The sequence below is a fragment of the Pan troglodytes genome, chromosome 15, assembly GCF_028858775.2.
Source record: "Pan troglodytes isolate AG18354 chromosome 15, NHGRI_mPanTro3-v2.0_pri, whole genome shotgun sequence".
Lineage (NCBI taxonomy): Eukaryota > Metazoa > Chordata > Mammalia > Primates > Hominidae > Pan > Pan troglodytes.
The window spans coordinates 68871569-68893269 of NC_072413.2; the positions used below are offsets into that span (position 1 = coordinate 68871569).

The 21701-nt window shown below is 44.3% G+C and overlaps 1 protein-coding gene across 10 annotated transcripts in view; it reads left to right on the forward strand.

The window, feature by feature from the left end:
* Positions 1-19232: 19232 nt before the first annotated feature.
* PCNX1 (pecanex 1) overlaps positions 19233-21701 on the forward strand; it is a 202490-nt gene continuing 200021 nt past the window's right edge. For all 10 annotated transcript variants that reach the window (XM_016926278.4, XM_016926280.4, XM_016926282.4 and 7 more), the window contains exon 1: positions 19233-19668. In XM_016926278.4, the coding sequence (XP_016781767.1) occupies positions 19516-19668 (153 nt within the window). In that variant the 5' untranslated portion in view covers positions 19233-19515. The remainder of the gene's footprint in view (positions 19669-21701) is intronic.

The following is a 21701-nucleotide window of genomic DNA, read 5'->3' on the forward strand; positions in this document are numbered from 1 at the left end:
CCTCCATATCCACAGGTTCTGTATATACAGACTCAACCAACTGAGGATGAAAAACACTAAAAAAATAATAATAATACACAATAAAAATAAAAATAATACAGTATAACACATATTTACCTAGCATTTACATTGTATTAGATATTATAAGTAATCTAAAGATGATTTAAACTATGGGAGGATGTGCATAGGTTACATACAAGTACTACATCATTTTATATTAGGGACTTAAGCATCCCCCAGATTTTGGTATCCTGGAGTCCTGGAAGCAATCTATCCCCACCCCCAACAACTAGGGATGAAGGATGACTGTACTAATGATTCTGTTTCTTTGCAATTCTCCTTAGTACCTCCAAAGCTCTAGCAAGATCATCACACAGGAAACAACATCATTTTCTTAGCCCACTCACAGCACAGAGAACAATGAAGTAATGGCTGTAGACAAATCCAAGTGTCTATTGCAACCTCAGGGTGAGGAGAGAAAATTGGTAGTGGTGTTGCTTCCTTTAGAGCTTAAAAGGCACAGCTGAGGTGACTACCCTTCACTCCATTTTTGCTAGCATATAATAAGCTCTGCTTTGCATTTTTGGTCCCATGGCATCATTTTTGAAATATGAATCATAAAAGCAGTGCATTTCTGCTATGCCTGCTGAGACTTGCTTTATCACCCTCCTATTTCAGCGTTAATAAAATGATGCTGTCATTCCAGCTGGGAGGAATTTTGATTTTTCCAGACAGAGAGCTGGCTGATCACATTGTGAGTGTGTGTGAGTGTGTGTGTGTGTGCATACTTGTGTGCATGTGCCTCCCTTCTGGGGCTGAGAAGGAAATTGTCTTACCCTAATAATAGATAAATGTATTTTGATGGTAGCTGATTACTAAGTTGAGACTTTCTATAAAATCTTCTAGCATCATGGTAATTTACTAACAGACAAAGAAAATCCCTCAATAAAGGCATCATTAGCAAAAATCCTGTGCCACTAGCTTCTAAATAGATGCGTAAAGGTAGGGTAGTAGAGACCAGGAGTAAAATAAGAAGGTTGGAGTAAATGACCTCTAAGGGCCACTTTTATTTAAAGAAAATTCCAAGCATAACATTGGAAGACCTAGAGATGATGCTAAATGCCTGAAAAGGGAGAATATAAATTTAGGAAGGTAGTAAAAATTTTCTCAATGATAAAGGAACTTATGACTACGGGTATTTGCATGTGTATGTGTCTGCTGTGTCTTTAATATTGAGGGGAATTTTTTTCTTAAATCTGAGAATGATGGCTCAGTTGATGGCAAAATGGAAAGGATGCGGGGACCAGCCAGGAGCCCAGGAGCAAGGCAGGCATTTCCAGAAGATCTTGGCAGAAAGAGGCAGACCAAAGAAGCAGACTGGCCAACCAGTGCCAGGTAGGGTGTGAGATTAACTACAGGTGGGTGGAGCACAGCCCACGCACTACAGAGGTCTGGGCAGTCATGAAATCCAAATGGGCTGCTCAGGATAGTGGGTAGCAGGGACTGCACCTTCGAGGGTGAGGTTCAGAGGCAGGATTTGGGTTTCTTTTTTTTTTTTTTTAAAGGATTAGCAAGAGAAAGCGCACAATCTAGAACAAATGAGATATCAACAAGAGTCACTGAAAAGGGACCTACGGACAGGCTGTTAGGGACTTGATCTTCAGGAATAAGACTGGCTACTAGAATCAAAGAAAAGGTTTGTGTAGGTCCAGTGGCAAGGCTGATTTGATGCTATCATGCTGAGAAACTCATACTCTGCTTTGCATTTTTGCGTTTTTAGTGCCTCTAAAGCTTTTTACATTCTCCCCAACTATAGAGATACTCTAGGGCCTAAGTTGCTCCTAGCCGGGCTAATCACCAAATCACAGAATTTGGCAGGTGATTTCAAGAAGTTTAAAATGAGTCCCGTCCTCAAAGTGTTTATAATCTATTTGAGAAGAAAAGGTCAGCACACATGAGACAGAAATATGTCTACTGTGTCCATTTACTGTGTTATGTACAAGTCGTAGGTATTAAGAAAAATAAAAATTAGTATGTGCTGGAGAGGTCAAGGAAGGCTTCACCGAAGAGGGATGATTTGAGGGTTTAAATTTTTTCTGAGACAGGGTTTCACTCCATCGCCCAAGCTGTAATACAGTGGTGTAATCACGGTTCACTGCAGCCTTGACCTCTCAAGATCAGTTGATCCTCCCGCCTCAGCCTCCTGAGTAGCCCCAGCTGGGATTGCAGATGCACACCACCATGCCCAGTTCATTTTTTATATTTTTTGTAGAGACAGGGTTTTGCCATGTTACCCAGGCTGGTCTCGAACTCCTGAGCCCAAGGGATCTGCCCACCTGAACCTCTCAAAGTGTTGGGATTACAGGCATTAGCCGCTGCACCTGGCCTGGCTTGAAGTTTTTTTAAGTGAAGAAAAGCAGAATTGGGGCCCTGGGGGTGGGAGATGTTCATGGGGGTGGAGAGAAGAGAGTCAGAAATATCCTGAGATATTTTTCTCATCATTTTTACCCCAACAGGAATAGTTGAGCCTCTCATTTCTGCAGGGGAAGCTGGTAGTGGAGCCACTAGTGAGCACTTAGAAAGTAGATGATAAAGAAAGGAAGTGGAGTTTGCTTGATAAGAGAAGAACATGATTAGAATGGTTGTGTTGGTAGCTCCCGGACTCTTTCTCTGCGGCTATTTCAGTCCCCTAGCTAATCTGGCCCTGACTTATAATAGTGCCAACTTCAAGCCTTCAGGGCATTTTATACAGCTTCCTGTCTATGCTTCCCACCCTTATCACTCCCTCTCCTTGTTTTCCTTCCGTTTTTTTAAATGACTATTATTGAATCAAATTTTCCTATTAATTAAAACCCTTGGGATCTTGGAACCTTAGTCAACTTTCCCCTCGTATATGACATAATGATGTACATTGTGTTTCAATGGCTCTGGACACCATCGCTGATAGAATAGGTCACCTGTTTAGCACAGTCAGGATGAATGTCGCCATCAAGATGACTGCTCTATATTGAAGAGTCTGAGTCAACTCAGCATATCCATCTATCTTCGTGACTTTTTTTTTTAAAGAGTTTTAATGTATTCCTTTAGTGCTGGCAGTTGCTTTTCCCAGTCTGCTGCTGCTGAAGAAATTCCTAATGGTTAATGTCAGATCCCAGGATACTGGCCTATAATGCTGAGAAAGGAAATAGTGTCAGAGAATCTTGGTTTTCTAGCTGCTGCTTTACTCTGCAGGAGCAGAGAGAAATAGGAGCAGGGGTAATTTCTTTCCTTTAGCAGCTGCTGAAGTAGACCTGATATTTGGGTTGGAAAAGTATATCAACTCACCTCAATTTAGAGAAATTATTTTATAACCTTAAGAAATTAACGTATGTATTGCATCACTGAGGAGGCTCTTCTGTGGGCTTGTAGCAGGAAAAATCTAGACACTCTATGGGGCTATGCTACAGACATGGTGGCCCATGCAAGGAACTGGCAGCTGTGGGAGACAATGACAATGATTGACACTTGCCTGGCAATTTCCAGCATACTGTTTCAAACCTGATTTAATTCTCTCAGTAAGCCTGAGATAAAGGGGTCATTTTATGCATTCCACAGATGAGGAAATAGACTTGCTTTCTTAAGCAACAGGTAGTGAGTTACAATCCAGAAATGAACACAGTCTCTCTGAATCCCAATCCTACACCCTTCCCAGTAAACAGGTTCTATTCCACTGTATGGCATTCAGTTGTGAGACGTTTCACACAAGAATTCGTCATTAACAAAAGAATTATATTTGATGGTGATAATTTAGAATCATAAGTCAAGAGTCGCTCATTTTCTTGTATTGAAGTGCATTTTTTTTTTTTGAGATGGAGTCTTGCTCTGTTGCCCAGGCTGGAGTGCAGTGGCACGATCTCGGCTCACTGCAACCTCCACCTCCCAGGTTCCAGTGATCCTTTTGCCTCAGCTCCCCCTCAGAACTGGTAGCTGGGATTACAGGCATGCACCACCAAGCCTGGCTGATTTTTGTATTTTTAGTAGAGATGGGGATTTGCCATGTTGGCCAGGCTGGTCTTGAACTCCTGATCTCAGGGGATCCACCTGCCTCGGCCTCCGAAAGTGCTTAGATTACAGGTGAGAGCCACTGTGCCTGGCCTGAAGTGCATTTTTTGAGCAGAAAGAATAGGTCAAATTGCAGCAAGCTATCTGGGGAATCACACACATCAGTTATATCTGTGCAGTAGCACTAAAAGACCATGGCTGGTGGAGATAATAATAGTTTTTGTGATTATAAGTTATTGCCTTGCTTTCCTCCCTGGAAAATACTAGGTTTCACCAAAGTTTGAATCTGAGTTTTCCTATGACAGCGTGCCTGCTTGTGTGAATATCATCCATTTTGAGTATCTCCAAAAGACATCAGTGGAGAATGTGGCTCATCGTGCAGCCTTCCTGATAGATCTGACTATGGTAGTGCACATACTACATTTAAGCCCTGCTGTGTATCAAAGCTGGGTACTCATCCCTAACACATACCCTTCACTTATAATGAAACTTCTAATGGACTCTTGCTTATAGGGAAAGCTTGTATAACCAACTCTCAATTTTTATGTGTATGTAAGGTCAAAACTGCAGTGTTCTGTTAATGGTGATACCACTACAATGTCTGTAGATATAGGCAATAGAAAACTGAAGCACTCTTATGACACAAATACAGTGTAAACATTCTTGAAAAACTGGGAATTTGCTGCAGCATCACTCCTAGCCACTCCCCAGAAATTTGGAGGTTGGACAACCTAGTGTGATAGTAGAAACACTTGAAATGTTTGGGAGTCATTTTTACACAAACTTGTGCTGTTGCTTTTTTTTAAGGTTAAAAAAGGCATGTTTTGATGCAAGAACACAGGATATGAGTTCGCACTAAATAAAGATCTACATCTACACAATAGGTTTCAATGGCGGGGAGGAGAAGAGATTTTTATCTTCCATGAGATACTCAGCAGTATCCGGAGACCTTCTTGATTTTCCCAACTTAGAGTGTTAAAGCTATTGGCATCTAGTGGGTAGAGGCTAGAGATGCTGTTGCCGTTAAACATCCTACAATGCCCAGCCTTTATCCCTGCAGTAAAGAATTATTCAACCCAAAATGCTAACAGGGCTGAGGTTAATGAAGCCCTAATCTACACTGACACTAAAATGTTAAGCACGCTGGTAGAAATTGTTATCTGATGCAGCTGAGCAAACTGCAACGGGGTTCTACAGAAGGGAAAAAAAGAGGGTTACTATAACCAGATATCCCCATGTCCTCAGATTTTGGGAGACAGTTTTGTTGTTGTTGTTGTTGTGGTTGTGGTGGTGGTTTTTGAGACGGAGTCTCGCTCTGTTGCTCAGGCTGGAGTGCAGTGGTGCGATTTCGGCTCACTGCAACCTCTGCCTCCCGTGTTGAAGCAATTCTCCTGTCTCCGCCTCCCGAGTAGCTGGAATTACAGGCATATGCCACTACGCCCGGCTAATTTTTGTATTTTTAGTAGAGATGGGGTTTCACCATGTTGGCCAGGCTGGTCTCAAACTCCTGACCTCAGGCAATCCCGCCCACCTCGGCCTCCCATAGTGCTGAGATGACAGGCATGAGCCTCTGCACCCAACCTGGGAGACAGTTTTGTTCAAGTCCCCCAGCCCGTGGTAGAAAGTTACTTACAATATTTCCTGTAGGTTTTTGGATGACTTTGTTTTAGTTGTGGGCTGAGAGACTCTGCTTGATTCACTGCTACTGCCTGTTCCAAACTGTTGCTTTCAGCCCCTGCCTCTGCTGCCCTCCCCCTGACTCCCTGGACCATTCTGTTTCACTTTGGATATGATTTTTCTTTCTTCCTCCCTGAAAAATCCCTCTTACATATGCTTATTGTGGGTTGCAAACCATTGCTGATAGGTCATTGTTTTTTAATTTCTCAAGTCTTCCTCAGCAAAGGAAATTTCCTGCTGTCTTTGAACTTGTGTAGGATTTAGCTGGCCCGTGGAGTGGCCAGAGTTCTCTACCCTCTTATATCTCAATCTTCTTTTTTAGATCCTTAGGCTATCTCTCTGAGCAGCCAGCTAAAACCCCACAAATTCCTATTTCTTTCTCATACAAACTAATTTAGCCTTCTTTGTTTCACTCTCTTCTTGCTCAGCCCTGGGTGGAGTGGGAGTGGGATTACTGAAATAGGAACATCAAAGCATTTTTCTAACAAACAACAGCAATCAGAAAAACAACTTATATCCCAGGAGATAAATTATGCCACTCTTCTAGAAGGCAAAATGTAAGTACTTGTTTTACATATAATTTATTTTCTTCCCAAGACACTGGGGAGAAACAATGTAGTGTAGCTGTTGTGAGCAGTGGGCACTGGAGTTAGACCACTTGGGGTTTGAGTCTTGGTTCCATCACCTGTTATCCCCATGACCATGGGCAAGTTACTTGACCTATCTGTTGCCCCTTAGTTCCCTCATTATTACAATGGGGAAAATAGAAGTACCTACCTTAGAGAACTATTGTGAGAATTTTTAAAAGGCAATGATGTGAAGTGCCTTCATTCAGTGGCTGAGACATGGTGGCTGCTCGACAGTGAGTACTAAAGAGTGGGATGTGTAAGCAGACTGCCCACATAGAGAAAGAGCATGCAATGAGCACATTCCAACACACAGGGGTGAGTGTATTAAGCTACAGGGTTCAAAGAAGACAAAGAGCTTCCTCTCTTAAAAAAAATCCCAGGCTCCTGGGAAAGACAGAAAAGTAAACAAATAACTATAATGCAATGTGACAGTGCTATAGCAGAGGTCTGTTTGTACTTGTCAAGAGATTTCTACTCAGCAGTGACCATGACATCCTGTTGTTGTGGCGCTGGTTTCTATCCCACTAGAGAATCACAATGCATATTGCATTCTCCTTGCAGTGAAAGGTAGTTAAGTAGAGTGTTTCTGAGTGTTTGGATTTGGCCAGTCCCACTGCCAAAATCCACAGCTTAAGGAACAGAGATGTGTCTCTGTTTGTCTTTGCTGGTGGGCTCCCGTATCCTGTATAGTCTTAAAGGGGGCTTCATTCCCCATGGTGGGCTTCTTCTTGATTAAGACTTTGGGGCTTGCCGGGTAAGGTGGCTCACGCCTGTAATCCCAGCACTTTGGGAGGCCGACACGGGCAGATCGCTTGAGGCCAGGAGTTTGAGACCAGCCTGGCTAACGTGGCGAAACCCTGCCTCTACTAAAAATACAAAAATTAGCCAGGCATGGTGATGCATGCCTGTAATTCCAGCTACTCGGGAGGCTGAGCCAGGAGAATCTCTTGAACCTGGGAGGTGGAGGTTGCAGTGAGCTGAGACTGCGCCACTGCCCTCCAGCCTCGGTGAAAGAGCAAGACTGCCTCCAACAACAACAAAAGACTCTGGGGCTCAGCAGAGTCTTAGAATGCAACCAAGGACAAACTACCTCCCCCAATCCTATAGGACCTGAGTAAGCACGTTTCCAAAAAGCAATGATTATTAAAATGCAACAAGCATTATTCTTTGTGTGATTTCAAGACCTTTTTACCCTATCCTCTCCCCAACCTCTAAAATATATCATGGCCTACAGTAACTTACAGAAACTCTGTGAGTTACTGTTTTGCTAATTAAAGTCGATGAATACTTAGATTTTTAAAACAACTGTAGAGAATGTTGGCAAAACCTTGAGTGTCACAAAGCAAGAAGCAGCCATCATCATGGAACAGTATAAAATGAAAGTCAATCAAATGAGAAAAATATCAAAGTTGAATTTATTCCTTACACCTGACCTGGATAAAGTCCAAGTGGATATTAATATTTAAATTCATAAAATGATATCATCATGGTATTAGAAGAAACTAAAAGAGAGTTATTCACCTTAAAGTGGAGAAGGCATTTCTAATGATGACATTAAATCCAGAATTATACAAGAAAAGATTAATACATTCAATCTTTCAACATCAAAATTTTCTGCATAGAAAAAACCATAAACATAGTCAAAAAATGACAAATTGCAAAAATATGCCTAGCTCTATTATAGACCAAAGACCAATTTCCCTAACATATAATGAGCTTCTACAAATAAGAAAGCAAAGACCTACAATGCAATAGAAAAATGGACAAAGACACCAACAGTGACTAGATAAAGAAAATGTGCTATGTATACACCATGGAATACTACACAGGCACAAAAAAGAATGAAATCATGTCCTTTTAAGCAACATGGATACAGCTGCCAACTAATGCAGAAACAGAACACCAAATACCACATATTCTCACTTATAAGTGGGAGCTAAACATTGAGTACACATGGACATAAAGACAAGAACTATAGACACTGGGGACTACAAGGGGGGAAGGAAGGAAGAGAGGCAAGTGTTGCAAAACTATTGGGTACTACGCTCACTACCTGGGTGACAGGCTCAATCATATACCAAACTGCAGTAACAGGAAATATATTCTTGTAACAAACCTGCACATGTACCCCCTGAATCTGAAATAAGAGTTAAAATTTAAAAAAAGAAAAGAAAAATGGGCAGAGAATATGAACAGGCAAGACCTGAGGAAAAAAAGTACACATGACTCCTGGGCACATGCAAGTGGCTCAGCCTCACTCACAATAGAGAAATTCAAATTAAAGCTACATGGAGACATCATTTTTCAATTATCAAATTACCAAAGATCCAAAAATCTGACAACATGCTTTGTTGATGACGGTGTTCTGAAACAGGCATTCAACATCTATTCCTCCTCTCTGATTCCTGACACAGTCCAGTTTTATGTAGGCATTTATCCCTCCCAGCATATCCCCTAAGCCTCAGTTCACATTTGGGACTGACTGATCTAAGGGTAATTCCATTCCCCTGGGCAGTAATTGGTTCAGGAACCCAGGCTAGAATGAGTCAGTGTATGGCAGTGCCCTGAGGACAGGGATTAACTCAAGAATAGGGATGTAACCAAAAGTATGTTGGAAGTTCCTGGGAGAGAAATTTCCTTGCTCTTAGGTGAACTTCTAATTGATGGCATCGCTATGTGAAACCTGTAATGGCTATAGCCATTTTGCCTCCATGAGAGAAGCCACCCAAGGCCAAAGCCAACACACATAGGTCATCACAGGGCATTGCAGAGAGAGAGAGATCCAGAGCCACGAAATTCAGCTGCTCCTGAAGCCTGCTTGCCTCCTGGACTTCCAGTTGTATGAGGTGATCATTTTCCTTATTGTCGATGTGAGTCTGTATAGAATTTTCTGTTACTTGAAACTGCAGGCTAGTAGCCATGTAGCACAGAGAATGTTTCCAAGAATCTAAGTGAAACACATGGGTAAGTCAGAAGGAAAAAATGTCTCTGAAGTTTCTCAGACTTAGCAAACTGCCAAAGCACATGGCATGTGTTGATATAAAAACTTTCCAAATCAGGCTCTGAACTCCAATTAGAATATAGTACAGAAGCAGAGGGAGGAAGGGCTGGAGAGACCAGGACAAAAGTTATCACACATTTACACTGGTTGTGATTGGGTAGTGGGCCTATTAACAAAGCTTTCTCTCTCTTTCCTATATTTTCTCAGATAAAAATACCATGAATGTGTTACTTTTAGGATGAAAAACTAAATACAAAAGACCAATTGGATGTAAAATGGTGGAGAGGCTGGCCCGAGCAAACTCTCAATAAGTTGTCAGGTTTTCAAAATACAAGTCCAAAGGAAGAGTGGATAGATAAATAAATACATGCTCATAAAACCTCTGCATAAATTAGAGATTAGGAAATTTAAGAATTCCTAGTAAACTCGAGGCTATTGGGACTGAGGGATTTAAAACAAAACCCAAAAAGCAAATTTAGAATACAGTTGTCATGTTTCAAGCAGAGCTCATTTTTCTGTTCTTCAGACCATGATTTTTCACAGTATTTTTGAGGTGTCATGTTTCTAATCACCCCTCATAAGGAATTTGTTTTCATTTCCTAGTCATTCCACAGGCTGAGGGTCACTACATAATTCAGGTTGGGAGGCTGTCTCATCATCTTCTGGATCAAAAAGAATCCTGAAGTGGATGATGGGATTTTCCCCCCTTATTTATTTTCTGACAATCCTGAGAAGTAGAGGGAAGATGAGGATTCCATAAAGGAGACTCAAGTCTAGGGTAATTAGAGAGGAGGAAACCAGGAAGAAGGAGCAGTGACCTGGAAGCAAAGAGATTAAATAAGCCGGGGACTGAAAAATGCCTGCTGGATATGGCAACTAGGAAATCGCTGATGATGTGGGCAGAAGCAGGGATGACAGCGAAGGTCAAGGCAGGTGAAAGACACTGTTTCACTCTTAAGAAAGTTGGCTGTGAGGGAGAGGAGGAAGTAGCCTTGAGGATAAGAGTGCCTGTTTCTGGGCTGGAGGAAAGTGCCAGCAGAAAGGAAAAGCTGGAGTACCTGAGGGACCAAGGTTAACAAACCCAGTAGGGTTTAGGTGGTGGGGTGGAGAGCACAGGTGAAGCCATTTTCTTAGGCAGAACAACACCTCAAAAGGAAAAAAGAAAACAAAGGATGACTGTACATATGAATAAATTTATAAGTTGGGGGGCAGGAAACTGAGGAATTACTGTCAGATACCCTCTATGTTTTCTGTGGGAGAGAGGGTGGTGTGGGTTGTGTGAAAGACGTTGGTGAGATTTTAAAAGTCATTAATAAAGACACAAGAAGTGCTGAGTGAGAACTGCAGAACTGCCAGGAGGACTCCAGGTAACAGTTAGGGTCACAACCTGGAAAGTGCTAGCCTGCATGCTGGTGGCAGAGAAAGCAAATCCATCCAGTGCCATGGTTTTGGCCGATGGCAAGGTTGGGGAGAAAAGAGTGAAAAATCACTAGCTGTGGAATGATTGAATTGCAAAACTATGAGATCCACCATGGATGAGGAAATGAGGGAGGAGAAGAGGTGGTGGTGGTGATGGTAGGAAGTTCAGAGGAAAAAAAGAGGAAAGAAGTGTTTAAAAAGGAGAGGCCAAGGACAGTGCTTCTCAATACCAGTTTGCAGAAGAATAAAGAAGCTTGTTAAAAATGCACGTCTCCAGGCTCCATGTGAGAGATTTCAATTTAGCAAGTCTTGGGTACAAGATAGGAATCGGCTTTCTCCACCACGTTATTACTTTTTAAAAATTGGTAACACAGGCCACGAGCAGTGGCTCAGGCCTGTAATCCCAGTACTTTGGGAGGCCAAGGTGGCCAGATCATTTGAGGTCAGGAGTTTGAGACCAGGCTGGCCAACATGGTGAAACCCTGATTCTACTAAAATTAGCTGGGTGTGGTGGTGCCTGCCTGTAACCCCAGCTACTCGAGAGGCTAAGGCACAAGAATGGCTTGAACCCAGGAGGCGGAGATTGAGGGGTCTGACACTGCACTCCAGCCTGGGTGACAGGGTGAGACTGTGTCTCAAAAGAAAAAAAAAAGGATAACATGTGCATAATGTAAAATTCATTAAGAAAAAAGATATATCAAAAGTAAGGTCTCTCACCCCTGTGGCAATTCCTGCTGCCATTTTCTCACATGTTCTGCTAGGGACATTCAGTACACAGATAATCACATAAAATACATTCTTTTCTCTTATGACATGTGCTGTTATATACTTTTTTCCACATATATATATATATATATTTTTTTTTTTTGAGACAGGATCTCACTTTGTCACCCAGGCTTGGGTGCAGTGGCATGATCTCAGCTCACTGCAGTCTGGACCTCTTGGGCTCACATGATCCTTGCACCTCAGCCACCCAGGTAGCTGGGACTGCAGGCATGCACCATGACACCCAGCTAATTTTTTGTATTTTTTTTTTTTTGGTAGGGATGTGGTTTCACCATGTTGTCCAGGCTGGTCTTGAACTCCTGAGCTCAAGCGATCTGCCTGCCTCAGCCTCCCAGAGTGCTAGGATTACAGGCGTGAGCCACGGCACCCAGCCACTTCACCATATATTTTAAAGATCAATCCTTATTAGTTCATTAAAAGATACTTCAGTATTCTATTGGCTGCTTGGAATTCTATCTTTTAATATCAAAAGATAGAAAACAATAGGTGTTTATACTAATTCCTTATTTCAGAGATACCCAACACTGAGGGAGTTTTTCAGTACCCTATGTATAAAGCACCATAACTTAGATTATATGTTTGTTTGTTTGTTTTTGGAGATATGGTCTCATTATGTTGCCTCAGCTGGTCTCACCTTCCTGGGCTCAAGTGATCATGCCGTCTCAACCTCCCAAGTAGCTGGAATATCAGCGTGCACCATGGCACCTGGCTCTAGGATTCTGTTTTTTTTTTTTTTTTTTTTTTTGAGATGGAGTCTTGCTCTGTCACCCAGGCTGGAGTGCAGTGGCACGATCTCGGCTCACTGCAAGCTCCGCCTCCTGGGTTCATGCCATTCTCCTGCCTCAGCCTCCCGAGTAGCTGGGACTACAGGCATGTGCCACTATGCCCAGCTAATTTTTTGTACTTTTAATAGAGATGGGGTTTCACCGTGTTAGCCAGGATGGTCTCAATCTCCTGACCTCGTGATCCGCCCGTCTTGGCCTCCCAAAGTGCTGGGATTACAGGCGTGAGCCACCGCACCTGGCTGGGATTCTGTGTTTAATAGAAGATTTTGACTTGGGGTCATTCATGGACTATATATACATTGAGAAACACTTGTCATAGGACCTAAGAATATAATGAGTTTACAGGAAGGAAATGTTGAGAGAAACAGAGCAAGAAAACTGGAGGAACAGGGAGGTTTTACTTTGTGTCCTGATCTTTACTGATTTGAGAGATTTTATACTGATATGTATCACCCTCCTATGATGTATATACAAAACATATTATTTGTACATAATTAGAAAATACTGATGTATATTAACAGCCACTGAATCCTGGTGACAGTAGGTGAGGCAAAACAAAACAAAAACCCAGCTAAAAATCAAAAACCCCAAACAAACGGACAAAAAAAAAAAAAAAACTAATGAGAAATATGTTCCCATGTGCTGTCAAGGTTTCCATAAAGAAAGCAGTGAAAAATCTCCAAGGGAAAGATCTTTTTATGATGTCATTGGAATGTTATTTTTGTCATTAGAAAAAAGCTCCAGCCATCAAAATGAAATGCAATGAGTCTGCAACCTTGAATTCCCCAGGACTCTTCAATTCTGCTCGGATTCCTTGACTAGGGGCTAGGACTAATTTAGAAAGTAGCAGAAGGTGGATTAAAACACAGATTCATCTGATTCCAGCCCCCAGGCCCTTTCCATTATGAACACCACCTTCTCACCAAGGAATGTTCCTGGTGTTCCTTGCCAGAGGAGCCAGACATCTGGCCTCCAAAGGTGACAACTCTCACTTCTACTTAACTACAGGGAGGCGCTCTGGATGACACTGGTAGCTACTAATACAGGGGGTGAACTCTTCAGAGAATCATCCAGCCACATCAGTTGGCCTAGTAGGTCCTGTTGGAATTATGCTACCCCAGCTGAAATAGAAAGATAAACAAGGCTGGGAGCGCTGGCTCACGCCTATAATACCACCACCTTGAGAGGCTGAGGCAGGCAGATCACTTGAGGTCAGGAGTTTGAGGCCACCCTGGCCAACATGGTGAAACCCCGTCTCCACCAAAAAATACAAAAATTAGCTGGGCGTGGTGGTGCTCTCCTGTAGTCCCAGCTACTCAGGAGGCTGAGACATGAGAATCATTTGAACCCAGGAGGCGGAGGTTGCAGAGTTGAGATCGCGCCACTGCACTCCAGCCTGGGTGACAGAGTGAGAACCTGTCTCAGAAAAAAAAAAAAAAAAAGATAAACAAGCTCTTTCATATGATATAGTGAAGCACATTAGACATCAGACTGACATAGAAGAATCTTTTAATGTCAAAAGATGAAAAACAATTCATGTGTATATTATTTTTAATTTAGGGATTCACAATATTTGGGGAGTTTCGCAGTATCTTGCATGCTTTCCCTTTCCTTTCATTGCCCTGCTCCCAAAGTGTGGTAAGTTTAAGAAAAGTGAATTGGTTTTTTGAGACATGACAGAAGACACTCTCAGGATGACACAAAACCATAACAAGAATTACTAAAGTAGTTGGTGTCACTAAAAACATATTTTAAATTACTCATATGGAGTTGACATTTAAAAAAAGGAGATTGGGTTGAGATTTCCAAGAAGAATCATCTCCTAGTTAGTAAGAAAGTCTTTTATTTTCACTTGTTTAGCTTCATATCCAGATGATGGTATTTTATAATTATATTATGTGAGATTTGGGAAGTTTCCATTTGATATTTATTTTCCTGATGTGATCTAAAGCAGTACACAGCAAATGGCTAAAAGAGATCCACAGAAGAATTCTGGGGCACTTCTTTTTTTTCTTTTCTTTCTTTTTTTTTTTTTTTTTTGTGACAGGGTCTAAGTCTGTCACTGAAGCTGGAGTGTGCAATCACAGCTCACTGCATCCTTGACCTCCCAGGCTCAGGTGATCCTCTTGCTTTAGCATCCTGCGTAGCTGAGACCACAAGCGCGCACCACCATGCCCAGCTAATTTTTGTATTTTTTGTAGAGATGGGGTTTCGCCATGTTGCCCAGGCTGGTCTTGTACTCCTGGGCTCAAGTGATCCTCTCAGCTAGGCTTTCCAAAGTGTTGGGATTATAGGTGTGAGTCACCACGCCCAGCCTTCTCTTCCAAATTCTCTTCACCTTCATTTCATATTATTTTTTCCTTCCTTGAACTGCTATTCTAAGCTGGTGAAATGCTCTGAAATGTTGAAGAATTACCAAATGAATGATGAAACAGATTAGGCCGGGCACAGTGGCTCACGCCTATAATCCCAGCACTTTGGGAGGCCGAGGCGGGTGGATCACCTGAGGTCAGAAGTTCAAGACCAGCCTAGTCAACATGGTGAAACCCTGTCTCTACTAAAAATACAAAAATTAGCTGCGCGTGGTGGCATGTGCCTGTAATCCCAACTATTCAGGAGGCTGAGGCAGGAGAATCGCTTGAACCCGGGAAGTGGAGGTTGCAGTGAGTCGAGATCGCGCCATTGCACTCCAGCCTGGGCAACAAGAGCAAGACTCCATCTCAAAAAAAAAAAAAAAAGAAAAAAGAAAAAAAAAAAAGAAAAAACAGATTACAATCTCTAATTGGAAAGCCATTGGTTTCTGTGCTTTGTTTAATCAATGTATATGAACTGAGTGTTAATTGATGCTAACAGCTTTCTCTGCTAGGCCCTGTGGAACATGCTGAGAAGTGCCTTGCCCTCAAGGAATGTACAGTTTAGATGGAGGGATTTGAAGTAGCACATAATTAAGTGCTAAATGAGAGGAACATGTGAGTGCTCTAGGCTGTTCAAAAAATAGAAGAATGGGTTTGGAGCAGACGTAGTGGATTTTAGCAGGCAGGTGGAGGGGTAATGTTTTCTAAGTAAGGCAAATGGTGTCAGTAAAAGCACAGAGGCAGAAATTAATAAATGAGTGGGCTGATAAACATAGTTATGCTGATATTCACCAATAAAAAGGGTTCATGCTGGGGAGTAGCGGCAGTTAAGTTGGAGAAAATAGTGATTCAGGTTGCTGGGGACTTTGCCCGGCTAAGGAGTATCCCTTTAGTCCTGAAGGGAATTAAAGGCTTTTAAGAAAAGTGGATTAGGGAGATTAATTTGTTAGTGGAAGGTAGAATGGTTTAGAAGAGGAGAAATTGGTGGTAATAGCAGACTGCTGGGTATGACTTGATGAGGGGATTCCATCAAGTCATTCCACAGAACGGTTGATCTGGCAACGTAAGGGAAGGGTTGAGCAGGAGGAAGACTGTGGAGACTAGACACTGGGGAAGGATATATGAGGTTCCAAGTCTGAGTGAGCTGGAAAATGTTGGTTTCACGAAGACAAAGAAAAGGCGCAGGACTGGGGGAAGACATGGATACTTACCGCATCTGGATCATTGGCAGGACATGTGGGCCATAATGTCTAAAATAGATAATTGCCACACAAAAATGGATCAGAGCTGCAGTTTGCATGACTCTGCTCCAAGGTGGGCTTGGGTGGGGTTATTAGATTTCGTACATTCAGCTTTGTCCTTTTCAGGCGGGAGACAGCATCTGCTGTCGAGTACTCAGTCCCCAGGAGGCTTATGAGCTAGTCAGAAAATATAATTTTAATAGGATTAGCCGAGAGATGAGCAAATGTCAAATGGTGATTTGGTAGTATGTCATGGCTGCTAACTTTGACATGCTAAGTGTAACATTATTAATGGCTTCTATGCATGGCTAAGAGGGTTAACACTTAGCAAAATTAGTTCCCTGGATATTTGTCCTGCTGTTATATTTTATGGGCATGATGGAGTGTGCTACCTCGAGTAAACCATTTAACCTCTCTCTGCCTTAGCTTCTAGTTTATAAAATAGGAAGCTTGTTGTGGCAGGCAGTATTCACAGACATTTTGAGAGCTACAGAGAGCGCTGTAGGATTGTCTTTCTCCCCGCCCCCCCATTCCCCCCCCTTCCCCCCCCACCCCATCCCAGTGACTGAGTCAGTCATTTGGAAAGGTCAGCTTTTTCACTGGATACTTTCAATTGCTACTCCCTAAGTCAGTTAATTAGTATTTTTCTAAAATGCTCCTACCAGTCCAGAGCTGAAAGATGTAGTCTCTAACTGCTGTTTCTACTCTCTGGGCCTGCCAATCCTGCTAACCCCTTTTTACCCAATGGCTATTGCCATGTGACTCACACCTCAGGTTCTGGGATCAATTCCAGTCATTTTGGAGGGCAACTAGAGCTTTATATTAACACTCTGGGACTTCAACATAAGGCAACCATGCTCAGTGTGAAATTTGGTCCTAGTTCTAGGTATCAGGCTCCTGCTTTGTTTGTAAGTCTCACTCTGTCCCCCCAGATCCAGCCTTTGAATATTTGTTTTGTCCTGCTGGGTCCTCAAACTTGGGCCTCCAGTGAGTATCTCAGTAGCTCAAGGATCTGAATTCTATTTGTTTTCATCAATTCCCTGTAGAAACTAAAGGGCAGACCTAGAAAACCCCAGCACTGAAGCTGGGGCCTTGCTATAAGCAACACACTTTCTCAAGGCTTGCCGTGATTTCCCAATTTTTGCCCACTCCTGGATTTTCCAAGGCTATGTGTTCCAGCTGTCCATTGGCTTACAACACCCACATTCTCTGTTTAACAGGCCTGATGCCGGCTGCCTTCCTGGCCTGCTGCCGGTTCCATATCCTCCAGATACCGCATTCTGGCTGAACGTTTATCACGCCAGCTGGGTTGGCCTCCGATTCCACGGATGTATCTGGTTCTAGTTTCCATTTCTCCCCATCCACCTCACCCTCATTACAGTTAATCCTTTTATATTAAACCATAGCGGATCTTTGCTGTTGTGGAAACTGATGTGGTATTGGAATTTTATCCTTGTTTACATCTTTCTTTGTGTTGGAAAGGTTGGGATTACTTCCAAAACCTTCCCAGAGAGCTTTCCTGTCTCCTTTAGGGGAAACAAATGAAAACTTGACAATAGCTGGTATCTATGACACCAGCTTCAAGGCCGCTATTTTAATTGTAAAATTGCATTATTTAATCATAATTTTGCTTTTAGATATACAAATATATTTTAAAGTATATTTTGTCCAGTGTTTACTCACAGCTCTCAATTTCAAGGTATCTTACTGGAACTCAGTGGCTTTGTGGTTATAAGGACATAAACAAATCAAGGCTAGGGATGGTGTGGTGTTCTACAGTGGTAAGCTACATTAGAATCCTCCGGAGGACTTGTTAAAACAGATTGCTGGGTACCACCCCACAGAGTGTCTATAGAGTGGTGCCCTAAGAATTTGCACTTTGACGAAAACTGGTCATGTATTTAAGCTGGTCACAGATAACCAGAAGGTGCTGAGCTGTTCTTAATCAATTCAAACTTTTACCTGAAATGGATAATAAGGTGGAGAGCCTTGAGAAATGAACTTCCAAAGTTCAGTGCATGCAGTTAGCATGACTGCTGGTTTTAGAGTTCTCAACCACTTATTGCTTATGAGCAATAAGTGGCCATAAGCATTTGGCCAATCACTTACTTGAGTTTACAGGTTTTCTCATCCATAAAATAACAATAGCTGCTATGCTGCCCTCAAAGGGTTGTCCTGAGGTCTGAATGAAATGGGTGTGATAGTGTCTGAGCAACTATAAAGTGGTATGGCACTGGGAGGTATTGTAACGGTTTTTCATTACTCTTCTGAAAATATCACCAGTTTCCTTTGGCTCTTGTTTCCCTCATTAATTATAGCAACTGTAATCTGGGAATACACAGTACTTTTATTGCCATAAAAGCCAAACTTCAATAAACTCAAATTTCAAACTTTTCTATAAAATTTTATTCAGTGAGATCAGACACGCCTTATAAACATTACACAGAGCCAAGAATGATTCCGTTTTTACAGCTATAAAAAGAGATCTACAAGACCCTATTGTAATTTGGGGTGGAGTCACGGTTAATCTTTTTCAACCCTGTTTAGATTGGCCCATTAATAAAAATGGCTGCTAGTTACAGCACATTTAAAAATACAATCACCGCGTACAAATGGTAACCTGTCCACTCCATACTTCCATGTCCTGTGCCGCTTCTATTAACTTGTCTTTGGAAGTAGTAAATTCTCCCAGTCTGGACGTGGCTATTTTTTCTCACACACGGGCCAACACAGTTCTTGCTCAACTTGGGTGCGTTTATGACTTTTCAACAGTGTCATCAGCCGTACCTCACTCTTCCAGGCCTTCAGTATCTCAGGTGTTAGCTTCAGTTGTTCCTAGGTCTTTCACAAATATCATAAATGACAGGCAGGACGCTTTTCTGGAGTCAAGATCTGTTAGTTTCGGAGTCAGAAAGACCCCGTTTAGAGACTCGTAGGTGAACTTGCCAGGGGGCCTACCACGGGCAGAATGGGGTCATCCGGACCAGCCAGCCGCGTCTCAGCCACCTCCGCAGCCCCCGGGGCCCTGAACCCCGGCCGCGTTGACGCGCGCTTCTCCCGGACGTCGGCAGGAGGCGCCCGCGGCGGACCAGGCGCGGCGCGCACCGTAGCCGGCCCAGGGGGCGGAGGGAGCGGAGAGGAGGAGCTGGAGGGGGCGCGGCTTCCTCTCGGTCGCTCCCTGGCGCCGGGCCTCTTTCTCTGCCTGGCCCAGGGCTGGCGGCCGGCGGGGGTCGCGGCGGCGGCAGCGGGGGCGCTGGCGGGCCGCGGGTGGCGGGGGCCGGGCCGCGGCTCCGGGTGTTAGGAGACAAGATGGCGGCGGCGCTCAGAAGGCCGGTCTCCTCCTCTCCGCCGTCCTCCGCCCCGCCGCTCGCCGCCTCCTCCTCTCGGGTCTCCTCCTCCTCGTTCGCTGCCTCCTCCTCCTCCTGCAGCAGCACCAGCGACCGCCGAAGCGCCGGCTCGCTCACCCGGAGCTCCGGAGGTGGATAGACGGGGCAGCTGCAGGCTCCGGCGACCGAGGCCGAGCTGGGGCCGGGGCGGGGACGGCGGCGGCGGCGGCGGCGACGGCGGCGGCGCCGGGTGGGGATGGGGTCGCAGACGCTGCAGATCCTCCGACAGGGGGTGTGGGCCGCGCTCAGCGGGGGCTGGTACTACGACCCGCACCAGGCCACCTTCGTGAACGCGCTGCACCTCTACCTGTGGCTCTTTCTGCTGGGCCTGCCCTTCACCCTCTACATGGTGAGTGTGGGGGCGGGGAGCGGGTGGCTCCTTCCCCGCGAGCCGGTGGGGAGATGCTGGGGTCGCGCCCTCTTCCTCTTCCACAGGGTCTCGTCCCCCGGGGGCCGCCACCCTCTCGGTGTGAGGCTCCCCGCCCCCACTGCGTGCTCCCACTCCTCTCTTCGGGGCTTTCCCGGTTTCGGAGGTGACACGAGCAACGAGCCCACGGCAACCCGCGCCGGCCGCCCCCGCCCGCTCACTGGGAAGCGGCAGCGTCCTAGGCCCCTTCTCGGGGTTCCCTCCTGCGGCCACTCGGCTAGGCCGTCCCCGCCGGGGCCCCCCGCCCGTGGGGCTGTGTGGCAGGCGCCGAGCGCTCTGCGCCTTTAGGGGACGCCGCATCCATCCTTGGCACGCTGCGTTCCTCGGGCGCCCGGCATCCGGCACTGCCCGCCCCCGCCGCGGCCCTCGTCCGGGGCTCCCGGGAGAGGCCGCCCGCCGCCTCGCCGCTAATCCGCGTGCGGAGCCCCGGGAGCGCGGGGGACCGTGCGGCTCTGCTCCGAGTGTGTGTGTGGGTCGTCCGGGCTCGTCCTCCAGGGGTCCTGGGTGGTGGCTGAAAACCCGGCTCGGAACCTTCCTGCCTCTAAAAAACCGTTGTTGTGCTTCGCAGCGGTTCTTCTCTGTTCGGCCCCGTGGCCGGTGGCCGTGGTGCTTCCTGGCCTCCCTGGGGGGAGGGAGCGGGGAGATACGGGGAATCTGGCTGGCATTTCAGCAGATTTGTTTGGGTTGGTTCAAGGCCTTTGGCGGATGGGAGTAGGGAGAGTACTGCCTGTTGCTGAATTCGGTGCGATCAGCTTCTCTGAATCATCTGTGTTTTTAAAGCAACATTGAAAGTTGTTAAGCGCAGTTTTTAAAGCACAGGTTAGGGTGGGGCGTTAGGGAAACTCGTGTGGACAGAGATGTTACTTAAAGCTTCATATATAAAATTTTAAAGTAGTCAGAGGGGAGGAAAGGATCTGAACTTTTTATTTTAGGAGAGTTCCTTTGAATGTATTTCTGCTAACTTTGAGGTTCTTTGTGGAGCTAGAGACAGGGTGCTGAGTTAGAAAATCCCGGAGTACCACTATGAGAAGTGCAAAAGGTGAGGACACCCAATTCTTCCCTAAGTGAAGTTCAGTTTCACTAATTGGCAGGAAAAGTGTCTGCTTGAGGGAAGATGTGCTAAATTTCACATTCTCAAGCAGATTCACATTTTTCGTTGAAATTGTTTTGAAGGGATTTATTGTTTGAGGTTAAAAAAAAAGCCATTAAGAAATGCTGATGGCTTGTGGCTTATTTTATTAGGGGGACTTGTTCAGTCTTGTTGCATTCTGAAAATTTATCGTGAAGTGTTATAATTTTCAATTAATTTTGGCCTAGGGAGTTCTATTTGCACTACTATACCTTCCAGGAATATGACATCATTAATGAACGGGTTAATTACTTTGGGTTTAAGAATCCTCAGGCTGTCACAAAATTTTCAAAGCAAATTTCTTCTATGTCCAGAAGAATTGTAGATTTAAAACTGAAAATGATTTTTGAGAGGTAAGGATTAGTTGCTGGGTCCAGTGTAAGATTTCTTTTTTAACACTTGTAGTAAACTGTGTGGTCATGGTTAAGTCTCTTTGTGTAATTAGCAAATGTTACTGAAAGAATATTAGAGCAAATGGAAACCAGTACATTGAGTTTACTTCCTTCATTTTGGGAGTTCAGTTAAACTGAATTCTCACATATTTGAGTGTCTACCATGTACTAGACACTTTCTGAGATTGCTTCTGACTTATCTCAATTAATGGCAGTCCCACTCTTCCCAAACCAGAAGGTGCTGAGCTGTTCTTAATCAGTTCAGACCTTTACCTGAAATGGATAATAAGATGGAGAGCCTTGAGAAATGAACTTCCAAAGTTCAGTACATGCAGTTAGCATGACTGCTAGTTTTAGAGTTCTCAGCCACTTATTGCTTATGAGCAATAAGGGCTGTATCTTCAAAACCTAACTAGACGACGACTCCTCCCTCC